Here is a 14,467-nt window from a genome sequence, read left to right on the forward strand (position 1 = left end):
GGCGGCAACAAAAGTTTTAATTGTGACACCCCCTCATGAAAAAGGATTCTACTAGCCTAATTGTCTGCAAGGGAGCTTGGTGGGAAAATGAAGGAAGTTTCTCTTTATTTAATTTTCTCATTTTTTTCTGTGGGCAGGGTCAAATTTCCCAGTCCGCCCCCTCCCCCATTGTCGCCTTTGCGAGACAGTTCTTTCTTTTAAGGTAAAAATCTTGATAATAGTACATGTTTTTGATATGCAGTTATTGTCCACTATTATACATCAGATGAAAAAAAAAGACATACTTTTAATAAAGGAGCGAACCCCTTTCAGTTCGTAGCACAATGAGGCAACAATTTGGAGGTGTGAGCTCTGAATGGAGACTTGCTTGAAATTTTTGAGGGAGCGAAGTCTGACTAAAAAAGCCCTTGAGAAAACAATGCAGGCAAAGCAGCTAATTTTCTTAAAAATTGTTACGATACTGCAACAAATAACAAGTAAATTAAGGTTTAGATTTTCTTCTTTTTATTAAAGGAAATAATTAAGTATACACAAACAAATTAAAACAAAATATCTTACAACAATCTCTTGAAATCAGTTCTGGCGTTATTCCAAATAGAATCCCACTTGGTTGGCGAAAATTCACAATGATGGCGATGATGAAACTGATGTTGAAGCACGATGAATAATGAGAGTCACTGTAACAAGTTGAAATGTCCGTGAAGACGATGTTGACGATGATTAACAGTCAATTTCAGCAATCCATGGGTTGAAAAGCGTATTGAACAGGTTGATGATGTTGATGATCTCGATGAGAACTGAGAATTCCTCTCTCAAAATAACTGCAAACAGTTCATTGATGACGAGCAAATAATTCCACAGAAGATAAATATTCCAGGTGGAAATAAACTCAGCTCTGACATAAAGTCTGGCGTGAAACTCTGAGTTCTGATCTGATGTGACGAAGTGATCTGATCTGATCAAGTGATCTCATATGATTTGATGATGTCCTTGGAGAAACCGCCAGTTATATATAAACATTTCAATTATTCTAGAACATTCACTATTCTAGAAGCTTCTATTATTGTCTATTATAGAAGGTTCTAGTATTGTCTTTAAAAACATTCATGAATGACCTCAGTGAAATGTCAACAGTGTCAACAAAATAGCTAAGCCTATTGTTATTTCCACTACCAATACAAGTCTATTGTAAAGTAATCTCTATTCAGTCTGTATTGTCTCTCTTGGGACATTCAAGGGATAACAAAGAGTATTCAAAGATTAGTCATGTGTAACACAGCTGTACTATAGAGCTTTCTGGAACATTCTTAAACATTCAAAAATATTCTTAAAGAGGAAATAACTAAATAAATGAATGTAATTACTCTTACAATTCTTCTTATATATAACAAAATTGTCTAGTCTTGTTGTAAACTTGTTTTCAATATCCAACCACTTTTTTTAATTCGTTGACAGACTTCAAAAGTGCCATTTTGCTAAATTTATTATCAACTGTCGGAAATAAGTTGACACGATCAGACATAAACAGGAGTAGACGCAAGAAAACCCCAATTGCTGCCAATTTCTAATAATTTCTAACCCTAATCATTCCACAGATGACATTCGAATCGTAGGAATAGAACTTACCAGAAAACACCAGGAATCAATCATTCTCAAACTAGAATCATACTGGATTATGAAACTTAAGACACTTGTACCAAACGGCATCAATATAGAAGAATAAATATTTTCTAATTTACTTCAATCGTGTGTCACATTTTTTAGATCAGTGTCACTAATTTAATGATATCAATTTATGATACTTGTTCTTAACTGTTAGGTGCTTTCTAGCCTAGGTAACCAAAACATGAAAAGTGAGACTTCAGTCATTATGCGAATTATCAACAATTTTACTTCTAATCTTTACTTAAATTTGATTTCAAAATATATATTGTTTCATAGATTTTTAATTACTTATTACCAAAACATTTGTTGGAAACAATGTTTTCTTCATCATCCTCCAGCTTACGATATCTACTTCATGAATATTTATATTCATTGTGACATAAATTATATGGGCATTGCGCTTTGCGCTTTCACCACCCAGCAACCAATGCTTACATTTTTGCAATTTATGACACTGTCATTAAGAATGAGATAGGATATGGCAGGCATCCTATTTTACTGCCACAATAATCTGTAATTACAGTTATATTTTCTTCATTTATGCAATTATTCTTTTAATCGAATTAATCATTTGTTTTTTATTTGTTGATTAATTTCTTTATTTATTCATTCATCTGTCTAATGAGATTATGGAATTCATTCAACTTTATAATTCATTGATGAGCATTACTTTGTGATTAAAAGGCAAACTTGGATGTTGAATCCCCCTGTATTTTTCAGGCCGCTTCTGACGAAGTCTTAATAATGACGAAAGTTCCTGCGTCATCTCTTGAGTTGACCTCATCTCATATATCTATTTTAAAGACTATACCTGGGCCTCTTCAATGCAGAATACCCCATATCCCTCCCGCAAAATAAAATGAAACATAAATTGGAATTATAAATTCATTTAAAAAATACATTTAAAATTAAAAACGTGAAATAAGAAGTAAAAAGAAAAAAATAAATCGACATTTCTTGAACAGTTGATCTTCGTCAACGGCAGTCTTTTCATCCATTTGACGGTCAATGCCTATATCTTATCATCAATGTTAGTCAATCGTCATATCCACTCTGGGGTCATCTACATCTTTGTTCCTCGTGAAGGACCTACTATCAGAACCAGTTCCAAGAGTGCTCTCTTTGACTCGTGATGATTTAGAGGTTGTCGAGGGTGGCTCGCTGACGTCACCGCACATGAGGACTTTACACAGACTCCAAACCCTCTTATTGACAGTGAAAGCAAGGAAGATGTACGCACCTGCTCAAGAGAACAAAGAACAAATGAACACGTGTGGAAAACAAACAACAATAATAATTAAACACACTTAAAAGCAGTACACATGTCACGAGAATAAGAACAGTTTGGAATACTAACTTAGGGTTCGCCATGGTCCCAAATGGTTCATGAACTTTAATCAATTATTACACTGGTGAAGAAGTGTATAAAGAGCTCTCAGTTTGGAAAATGGATAATGCAGTTAAGGTTATGATAAAGCTGGCACACAATGACATCCCCTAACGTCCCAATCCGCTCATACGAACACACACCACACATACTATCACACCCACCCTGACACACACACACAAAATACACTTCTTATACGCCTGTCCTAGACAGGTTGTATTACGGTATCACGCTCGGTGTCCGTCCGTCTATGCGTTTGTATGTCCGTCCGTTAACTTTTTCTTGTAAACGCGATAACTTCAGTTCAACTTAACCTAGGCTTATATGGTTTGGTGTGTATGATACTAGCATGGATCCCAGGAAGCCTATCCATTTTGAGGTCAAAATGTCAAAGTCAAGGTCAAAGTGACATGTTTTCATCTTACCCTTCTGCAGTCCTTGTAAACGCGATAACTTCATTTTGACTTGACCTAGGCTAATATAATGTGGTGTGTATTATACTAGCATGGATCCCAGGAAGCCTATTTATTTTTAGGTCAAAAAGTCACAGTGACACGATTTTATCTTACCCTTCTGCAGTCCTTGTAAACATGATAACTTCAGTTTAACTTAACCAGGCTCATATAATTTGGTGTCTATGCACGGATCCATCACTGGCAGAGACCTGTCACTGGTAGAGTATCGTGGTAAAGAGCAAAGACCTGCTATCCAAGCGGCAGTCGGCAGTCTCTGTGAATGGTCTCACACAAACAAAATGAACCTTAATCCCAAGAAATGTCAAACCATTGAGTTTTGTTTTACAAGGAATCTAACACCTCCCCCATTAGTCAGAGTTGGAAACGAATTACTCCATCAGGCTGAATGTGTCAAACTCTTGGGTGTGCACATTCAAAGTAACCTGAAATGGAGTACACACATTTCTGAAATTCTCAAAAGTGCCAACCGCAAGCTCTACATGCTACGTCTTCTGAAGAAGTTTGCCCTCACACCCTCTGATCTTCTCACCATTTATACTTGTTATGTGAGACCAGTCACAGAGTATGCGGCCCCCGTTTGGAATGCCGGGATCACCAAGGAGGAAGCAAGAAAACTTGAGTCGATACAAAAGCGAGCCCTACGAGTTGTATTAGGTGAAAGCTATATATCTTACGAGCAGGCACTTTTTGTTCTCAAACTGCCTTCGCTTGCTGATCATTGCAAGGCATTGTCTCTCTCATTCGCGAAGGACCTGGTGAAGCCAACATCCCATTTTCGCCATCTCTTGCCAACCAGAGACTCGAATATCCGATCAACAAGGCATTCTAGACTATACACACAACTTAGATTCAGGACAAACAGATTAAGAGACAGTGTAATCCCATATCTTGTAAATCTATTGAATAATTTATAATCATTTACACACCTAACTGAATGTTTCCACTGACTGTTCCCAAATTTTTTCTATTGTAACGTACATTATTTTGATATTCATATTTTGTTTATTTTGATTTATACATAGGTAAATACAAGTAATTATCTCCAAGAACTCACCTGTTTTATATCCTCTTTAATAAAACTACTCGTGTACTTCTTTTTTAATCCAAATATTCCTTTATGACAAAATATTATTTCATTATGACAAATCATACCTAGCTGGATAATTTCATACTTATTTCCTCCATAAACAGTACTTGAATGCCAAACAATGCTAAATGATGTTACCCAAGATGCCTTTTTCCGTAATTGTTGAACTGTTCTGAATTCCTTTCGTTGCACTGACTTAGAAACATGTATCCCAATATGATCTGTTTCTTCCTTAGTTTTTCATTTGTTGTATTATTATTACTATATGGATAATTTTTTTTTCCATATTTGTTAAATACCCAATCTCTTTAACTTTGTTCCTGTCTCTCTCCCTCTTATTTAATTTTGTCTTGCTTTCTAACAATGTTCTCACTACATGTACTTCATTCTACCTCTGAGGCTTCCTTCTCATATGCTGGGTATTTCAATTACTTTCATATTTATGTATAATTATTTTGTAGAATAATTTCATTTTGATATTTGCCTATTTTATTCTAAGTTGTATATTTTTTAAATGTCTGTATATGCCATCTGTAAACTGAATGTAATTCAGCCTTTGTTTGTTATTTTCAGTGAATATTTGAAATAAATAAACCATTCAATCACAAATCCCAGGAATTCTATTGATTTTGAGGTCAGAAGGTCAAAGGTGAAGTCGCCACCTTCCACTTTTCTTGCTTGACCAATAACATGCACTGTACCCTTTTGACACACTATACTCCACCTAATGGAGGATTGTAGGAGACAGTAGAAGAAGCAAAGAAGAAGTAGACGATGAAGAAGAGAATTTTAAGAAGAAGAATTAAAAACAAAAAGATGAAAAAGTAGTTTAAAGAAGAAGAAAGAGACAAGGAGGATGGAGAAGAAAAGTAAAAAGATCAAGCAGAAAAAACATTCACCTTACCTTGGAGTCCGTTGAACACAATGAAGATATACCAAAGGGCGGTAATCCCAGATAAAGGAATAATGAATGCAGTGATCCATGTAAACCCCATCAAAGTTGACACCTAGGTATCAAATGGGTAATACAAATTCATACTCCATAGACAGACTTACATATTCCAGCTTAACTTATCCTCTGATCAGCTCAGAGTTGTATCAATGGAGACTATGTGATTACTTAATTGGAGTCTATGAAGTGATTAGTGTTTTACAAGTGACCCAAGCAGGAGAAAAAAAGTCTCTGGCTTTGGAACTAAATTTCAAAGAATGTTATTATTTTGCACGATGTGGGAAATTCTTCATTTCACTTTTTTTTTCATGGAAACATGTACACAGTCATGTGGACATACATGTGGTATTAATTCAGTATGATATGTTAAACCGATTTTTCCTTCAATTACAGGGTTGACTTGAACAGCCAATTGAAAATAATCAGGTATTTCTTTCCTTTGAAATTCCCTATTTATTTTCAAATATTCTTGGGCAGAAATGGAGACGCCTGTGAGTTTTTTACTGAGTTTTATTGTAAAATGTACAAAAGTGATCAGGGCCTGACTAAGATACCAAGATATATGTTATGCGTACCTTGATATAGATCTTCAGTAGGTCAAATCTCTCCTGGACGCTTGGTCGCATGTTCTTCCTCCCGACCTTCTTAGCGTTTTGATGTCCCTTCCAGATACCAAGGGCGGTGTGAAAGAAGAGGATCACATTAATTGCCAGAAGTATTGCCATTGGGATACCGAATGCCATGAACCTCATGAAATCATCACCAACCCAACAAAGACCACCATATGAATAATCCAGTACTTCTGAATTGGTGATAGCGTCAATGCAGATACAAGGGACGACCACGCAAAATGACACACCAGGGATGTATACTAGGTATCTGATGAGTGACTTGAAACTTGTCTGCGCAAAGTTGAAGCTCCGGTTGTAACCAAACGTGTGGTGTAAATCGAAAGCAAGGGCATTGGTAGTGGCGAATACAGCTAACCAGCAAAAATGAGTAGTTGCAGAGACAACCTTACAGAGGATGGGAAAGGGGTAGGCATATGAACCAACAACTGTCAGAAGTTGAGCAAGGAACAGGAACACACAAAGGAACATCATGAGTTTGTTATTGGTCAATTTCCGAAGAGATGGAAACATGATGTGTGTGGAGAGGGTCACTACCAAGGAAAGGAGGGAGACAGTCACGCAAACAGTACTCAGAATGCTCTGAGAGTCGGAGTACTGGAGAAACTCCACGGAAGAGGTGATATTTATAACACCGCTATTATCTGATGAAAATGAACACACTTGAATGTTTCCAGTTTTACTTAACACAAATTCAGATTCATTGAATTGCATACCGGACACCAAGTGGACCAGGATTGTTTTATTCTCAATATGAAGCTGACGGAATTCCGAAGCATTCATTGTGATAATGGGACAAGAAAGAGTCACTGATACTGGATCGGTAGCATTTTTTATGCGGTCAACACAAAACTGGACTACTTCTCTTATAGAAACCATCGCATTGACATGTGAACGTTGCAACTGCGCCATTCTTCTCACTTCAAAAGATTTGTATTTTTGTGCTGCATGATGTCCTCTGAATGTCAGATGAGTTTTTTTATTTAAAGTGATCAAGGAGACATCTTGGCCGTATTTCACATCCATCCATCCAAATTGACAAAGTATATCGTCATCACTGCAAAACAGCCGGAACTCCAATATCGACGCCCCACATAAATGGCCTCTTGAGGAAGTATTAATTATTTCAACTAAGGTGGAATATGACATGTCGACTTGCACTTCAACAGTAATTTTTGGATTCACATCCTCTGTGATACACTGATTCACATCAGGGTAAACATGGACTAAAGAAATGTCATCCATGGACAACCCAAGGAATTCTGTGAGGCACTTCATCAAACCTTGGTGTTCTTGAAATGACACACATTCTCTGGTTGAATTGTTAAAGCCACCAAATTCAATCCCAATACGATTTCCATTACACCCGACAGCCCAGGTACACTCACCGTCAAAAAGAGACAAGCCGTTTCTGCACGAAAGAGAACGACATATCCCCGATAGGATGTCAAAGACAGCTCCTTCTTCGCATTCCACGGTTTCCTGCTGGACAAAACTCTCATCAACTTTGAAATTGATACCGTCATTACCTTTAAAATCTACCAGGAGTGTAATTGGGAACCCTGTAGGCGGCCTCGTGTCCCCATCTATAAATTCGAAACAAGAAGTGAACTCTGAATAGCGAAGATCTGGAAGATTACACTTGAGACAGTATTCATTGAAAAAATATGGCATTGTCTTGGGAAGTGTCAAAGGTGCCCGCAACCCTAAACCTACACAAGCATCAGCAATCCCATCATCTGCAAAATCTTCTGGACAACTTTTGACTTCGTTGAAGCATTCTCGATATGCAGGGGTTCTCGGGTATTTATGTTTATTATCGAATGTATAATTGCACACCCCTCTCCTGATTCTATCCAGCATTTCATTAGTATCTGAAGGTGGAACAGTGTCATCACTGCAGTTGAAAAGAACAGGCCAAGATGTGAGGTTGGCAGGTTGAAAACCATGACAGATGGCACAATAGACATTTCTGAAAGTCGCCCTCTTCTCAAGAGACACTGGCACAATTGTCAGTAGGTCATCAGTGAAAGAAGCAGTGTCTTCACACCTTGCCTGGATGTCCGAACTATTCCAATTCGATGGGCAACGGGAGACAAACCAATAACTAGCAGTATTTGCCTCAAAGCATGAAAACATGCCAGGGCGAACCGAATCAGGCACTTCTATGGTTTCCATGTTAAGATGACCGAATCCAAATCCAAAGCCGAACCCTTCCATGCCTTCAGCTTCAGTGTCTTTGTTTTGGCAAAATGATTGGTAGTCCCAGCAACAATCTTCAAAATGCTCGCATGAGTCGTCGCAGCTGCAGGTGGAGATCGTGGCGATAAAACCACAACCAAGATTCGAACATGAATGGTATCTGCTACAGATTCCGATCGTCATGTTTGTATTGTTGACTTGAATGTATTCAATAGAACCTTGAAACCAATTTTCAACTGAAAAAAAAAACAACAGGACAGATATGGTCATATTTTATTATGACATGTATGATATCATCTGAATTTAACATTAAATATTGAGTTGCAGGTCAACATAGCATAATTTCCTAAAGTACATCTTTACCGGGTTCAACTGGTTATGTCAATCAATCAATCAATTCATTACTCTTTTGAATGTGGACATAAAATTCAATCCAATAAATCTCGGTATATATTCTAGTCATGAAAAATACAGAATTTACAGTTTAAAATTCAATCTGTGCTGTAGTTCTAGTTGTACACTTCACCTTATAATAATAACAAATGCATTTGCTACTTAAAAACCTAAAGAGGATTTTTTTAAGTTAAAACAAAGTCAGAGTGGCAGACACGTCAGAGTTTGAAGAAAAAAATGTGAGATATAATAAGAGCCTTATGGAAATTTAAATAAATGAAAAAAAAAATTGTGTTCAGATTAACCATTTTCCAGATTTCATATTGACCATGCTGACCATGCTGGTAGTGTCATTGCGATACACACGCTAAGAAATAAAGGTTCAAAATTGAACCCCTAGAGGTTGATACAATTGCAGCACCCCAAGGGCTTAAAAATTGAACCCTTACTTTGGGTTAAAAAGTCGAACCCCTAATTGGGGTTCAAAAAAATGAAATTCATTTTCTCCACCCTTTGGGTTCAAAACTGCACAACTGGGGGGGGGGGGGGGTGCAATCTAAAAGTACTCAGGGTTCATTTCAACAACCCTAGGGTTCAAATTTGCATCCGTAAAGGTTTATTTTTGCAACTTTCAGGGAGCATTTTCCACCATATTGACCAAAGAGTTCTTTTTTGGACAGCCACCCTAAATAACAAAAGATTGTCGAGACTTCACTTTCTTTTTCTCCATCGATTTTTTAAAAGTGTTTCTTACCTTAGTTAGGACTCGAAACCACTTCAATGTAACTGCAGGTAAGACTCTTCCCACTATGCCAGCCAGGAGTGCTGATCCTGGAAGAGGTTTTCTAGTGATTTTGAGGCAATACTTCGACTAGTCTAGGCTTTCAGGCCCTTACTGATTTAATAAACCGATGTCTGTGGACAATTGCACACATTAGATCCTGCTCGAAATTTGACGGAATAAAGCCATATTTTGGTATGTATTTCCACCCTCCCATCATCTATGTTCTATATTAGAACTAGATATATTACTTTGAACCATCTCCATATTTTTTATTTTCAATTTTGGGTGACTGTCGCAAAAGGAACTCTTCCCCCTTTCATTGTAAATTTGTAAAATAAAAAAAATACCGAATTGCCACTTTGATGCCTTGCTTTCCTTAGCGTGATTGGTTGATCCACGCCTTCTAGCCGCTTTGACAGTAGTATGTGTACGGCATAGAGATGTATACTAATTATGTATATTAGTATATTACTATATTATATATTAGTATATTAGTATATTAGTATATTAGTATATTAGTATATTAGTATATTAGTATATTAGTATATTAGTATATATCTCTATGGTGTACGGTTACTTTCTTTACAAAGAATTTTAAGTTATATGTTTCGTTTACACAGATTTACGTAGAAAATAAATTAGTAATGATCATTTGATAATTTGGCTTTATTTTCTTTCATAAACCTTTGAATCAATTCACTTTCATAAACATGATAAAAGATACTGGCTGTAACATGTGAATAATATGATAATCACTTATCTGTACAAGACTAGTGAAGGTTCAAAATTGAACCTTCATGCAAATTGAACCCCATCCCGTACAAAGTGAACCTGTATGGTTGAAATATTAAACCCTCGTCGAGACGTCGAGACGGGTGAAAATGGCAAAATTGGACCTTAAACTACACCTTTATTTCTTAGTGTGCAGAGTAGGGACTTTAATTGTTTAGTCTGATCATTTCTAGTGGTCCCATCTTCAATTGCTTACTACTGATCTCAATTTCCTTTTCTTAATCAATCTGACTATTTACTTTTTCAATTGACATTTCAAAATGATTCCTGCAGTCAATATATGCCTTCTACATATGCATTCCAACATGCAACAGCAATTACAAGTCAATCTTCTTTAAAAGAATAATAATTTGACAATTAATTTGACGTTGGTAAACTCACCCTCACTACAATTTACACCTTCGTATGCCAAATAGCAAACACATTTATAGCCAGCATCATGATCAAAGCAATCGCTATTTTCACTGCATGGATTCGATGCACAATTGATCCCTGTAAAGACATTAAAATGGATTCTTAGTCAACTACACTCGGGTTAAAGATAAATTCCAGTTTTGGTAACGATCTCAAAATGACTTTTTACAGAATCTAATATAATGACCACCCAAGTGTTTGTTTGTATGAATAAAAAATATGTGCCAAAGGATTCTGGAAGAAATTGTGTAATTGCTGAGAAATAAGCAAAATAAGCGCGGATTCGGTCACTTCCGTTGGGTCTTTATTCCAGCAATAATAATACACTGTCCCACGTGTGCCTATCTGTGTTGGTGATCTTCAGTGTGAACATTTTTCAGCGTAGATTTCAGGATTTCACAAAGTTCAGTTTATGTAACTGTACCAGATCTAGATCCTCGATGATATACTGCCAATTAAGCCTTGTTTTACAGACTTTCTCATGAAATCAGTGTTTACTGCAACTACTGGAATTTCTCTTTAAGACAATATGGATTGATATCAATCTGTCTCGTAACACTTTTAATAACAGCTCTAAATCTGAAGTGTATATGCCATGTTAAAGTGATCCTGGCAATATACAAACTTGTCCGAAAGCAACACATCAAGCAAAATACATAGTTTTGATAATGATATTAAGTAATAATACATAGAATTTATAAAGCGTCTTTTTTATTTTTATTAAATGCTCAAGGAACTTAAAAACAACAAAACAAAAAGTAAGGATAAGTACAAGAAAAGGCACATGACAATAGAGGAAAATGTCTGTCTTGAAACCTAGTACCTACTGAGTAACAAATGCAATTTTAAGTTGCTCTTAAAGGATATTGCAGAGGAATCTCTAAGAATCGCTTGGGATGATCGCAGGGTGCGTACAGATTGATACTGGCATATTAGATACTTGTTGTTATCGGGTGCTGGTCCAAGGATAATATGAAAAACCAAAAGTAGAATTTTGAAAACTATGCGATCCTGTATAGGCAACCAATGGAGGTCTTTGCGAACAGCTTGATCTGTGGTAAGTGGATTCAATCTCATGTAATGCTTAATGATCTAAAAGTTTGTGTACCTTCTTTGAAACTCTTTGAATTCATTGTCTAGAAATCTGAATTTTATCAACAAACTTCACACCAAAAGAGCATCTAAACAAATTATATATCATTTATGGCTCAGTGTGATTAAGGTTTGATATAAAACATCAATAATTATCGATTTTGCATTTTTTTTTCTTGGACACACTGTATCATTATTATTATTTATTCATTTATTATTATTATAATTTTTTTTTTTTTTTTTGGGGGGGGGGAGGGGGTAGCAATATATAACACTTTGCCAATTTATTGCCAAACAAAATAACTCGAAATGCAATCTCAAAATTCTGCAGGCCCTGTTTTTCACACCGCATGGTACTTAGTTCCCAAGACCCCCCCCCCCGGGGGGGGGGGGGGGCTTGGAAACTAAATACGAGTGGATACCATGCGTGACCAAAAAAAGAACACGTTAAAAGGATCTCTTTTTCAAGATAGAGCACGTTACGTACGTAACATAATAAGGGTGTCAAAAACACTAAAATAATGAAAAAGGATTTATTTTCGCAAGGAAAACTACGTGTTTACGGTCCAATTTGCGAGGGTATAAAAAGACTAAAATATACTTCATGAAGGATGTACGTTTAGCCCAAACACTACGTGTTGATTCTGATTTGAGCGAGATGTGTGGGATGGTACTAAGTAAAGTAAAAGTAAAGCCGACGTTCGTGACATAATTCTCATACTTGTTTAGGGGGTCAATTCTGGAATATCCTGTCAAGGGTATCGTTTTGTTTCCAATACTTGTTAAGCGGAGGGTTTCACACGCCAATATTAAGGGGTGCATTTTCAGAACATGGAAAATACTTGTTTAGGATGCTATTTGAAACCCCATGGTCACTCATGGTATCCACTCGTCACTTTACCCCCACTTTACCCTTTTAATCAGTTCCTTAGAGCCCCATTTCAGAGTTTCGTGAAGCACACCCCCATCAAAAAATAATTTTAGTGCCGACCCCCCCCCCTGGAACAGTATGACCGAAAAATGCATACATTCCAGTAGGTCAATTGCTTTGATTGTTGTTTTTATCGCTATTGATGCTAATTCATTTTTGTCTCGCCCACCAGAGGTGAAAGCGGGACTAAGGGATCCAAATGTCGTCCGTCTGTTACAAACATTATGACACAACACTTTGCAACAATTAGTCACTTTTCAACCAAACTTGGATTTTAGATGTACTTTGGGGACTTGCATGCTATGGTGCAGTTGCAGGTCACTTGGCAAGGTCAAAGGTCATTTTGAGTTCAACGTTAACGCTTACGTGTTAGTCCGGGGGCTGGGGGAGTTTATTCAGCTGATCTGGTACAAAAGGTTTGATGGTCCCAACATGTTGGCATGATATCAGTGGTCAAGAAAATATGTTGCTGCCGGGTCACTGTATCCTGTACGGAATGCCCAGAGGACCCCATTTTTGTCGGCCAACTTGGATTTTTCATGAAATCAATTATTTTAATTTTTTCGCACAAACAAATGAAAAATATTAAATAAATACGCATTTCACAATGATTTAGATAGTCTAAATCGATTGCAATCGTTTTCTGGACAGTCCGGTCAATATTTTTTGATAAATTTAAGAATTTATGCAAAAATTTCCATGTTTTTAGGCAAAAATTTGCATGTGCATTCATATCTTTCTGTTTTGTCATTAATATCAACAATTAATGCAAAATATCAGCACTCTACATGAAAGAGGATATATTAATGAGAACATTGATATGCTTCATGACCGTATTAGTGTCTTAACTTGCTTAGATATAGGGAAAATGACCACCAAATGTATTCCCCGATATTGCGATAAAATGACACCAAAAAGCAACCTCCGTCACTAGTCACACTAGACATACCGACTACAATGCGCTCGCTGGCTTGCCTTTCAAAAGAGTACAATAGACTCGATTGGCCTTGCCTCGCCTTTGTTGGTGTGACTAGCACGCATAAATGCATGTAATTAGCGTCGCGTTAGAAAAGTGTATATTACATATATGGGTATGAGGGCAAAAGGTGTTTTTTAAATATGAAAGCAACTTTTATGTTAATAAAACCTCTTGGAAAAGTTAGAGGAGGCATTACTCTGCATGTCGCAAGCAATTACATTCAGGCACCTTAAAACATAGTCCCGCAAGTGCCTGTCGAAGGTACCCCACTCTTATCCGAAGCTTGACTATTAAAATATCTTACCTTTTGGAGCCGTCATTGTGGCAAAATGATGCTTCGGATAGGTAAAAAACAACATTTATCTTCTTGAAATCACTTAGAGATGGAAGAGTAGGCTTTTCTCTATCAGCTACATTTAAAGAAGTGAGGGCACAGCAAAGCCTACCCTCTCAGGGGGCTGCCCCAAGTCATCAAGCCCCTTTTTCGTATTTTGCCCATTTCTTGGAAAATTTGACATTTTGGAACCACATTGATAAAAAAAGTCATTCTACTATGTAGTGAAGCAACTTTTATTGTTTTAAACCACTTGGAGACAAAAGAGTAGAAATTCTTCTGTCTACTACATATAAAGAATTGCTGGAACATTGAAGCCACCCCGTCAGTGGGTTGCCGAAGACACCATC

General features: G+C 36.8%; 1 protein-coding gene across 2 annotated transcripts; it reads right to left on the bottom strand.

Moving 5' to 3' along the window:
• Window positions 1–487: 487 nt before the first annotated feature.
• On the bottom strand, window positions 488–11,267 carry LOC129276704 (uncharacterized). 2 transcript variants are annotated; one of them, XM_064100052.1, is made up of 4 exons: window positions 10,749–11,267; window positions 6,143–8,634; window positions 5,520–5,622; window positions 488–2,905 (listed from the first exon to the last, which is right to left on the bottom strand). In XM_064100052.1, exons 2-4 carry the CDS (start codon window positions 8,579–8,581, stop codon window positions 2,697–2,699), a joined length of 2,751 nt encoding a protein of 916 aa, XP_063956122.1. In that variant the 5' UTR covers window positions 8,582–8,634; window positions 10,749–11,267; the 3' UTR covers window positions 488–2,696. The 2 variants fall into 2 exon arrangements, with proteins under 2 accessions (XP_063956122.1, XP_054769115.2); XM_054913140.2 differs by lacking the exon at window positions 10,749–11,267 and having other exon boundaries at window positions 6,143–9,055.
• Window positions 11,268–14,467: the final 3,200 nt, after the last annotated feature.

The sequence above is a fragment of the Lytechinus pictus genome, chromosome 1 (genome assembly GCF_037042905.1).
Source record: "Lytechinus pictus isolate F3 Inbred chromosome 1, Lp3.0, whole genome shotgun sequence".
Classification (NCBI taxonomy): Eukaryota; Metazoa; Echinodermata; class Echinoidea; order Temnopleuroida; family Toxopneustidae; genus Lytechinus; species Lytechinus pictus.

What these genes read in the sequence shown, in the direction of transcription:
- LOC129276704 (XM_054913140.2), bottom strand. Translation starts at nt 8,668, where the DNA reads ATGACCATATCTGTCCTGTTGTTTTTTTTTTCAGTTGAAAATTGGTTT. An exon ending in TACTGAAGATCTATATCAAG is followed by an intron (nt 5,623 to 6,142) that starts GTACGCATAACA and finishes TTTGATACCTAG; the next exon opens with GTGTCAACTTTGATGGGGTT. An exon ending in TGTGTTCAACGGACTCCAAG is followed by an intron (nt 2,906 to 5,519) that starts GTAAGGTGAATG and finishes TCTCTTGAGCAG; the next exon opens with GTGCGTACATCTTCCTTGCT.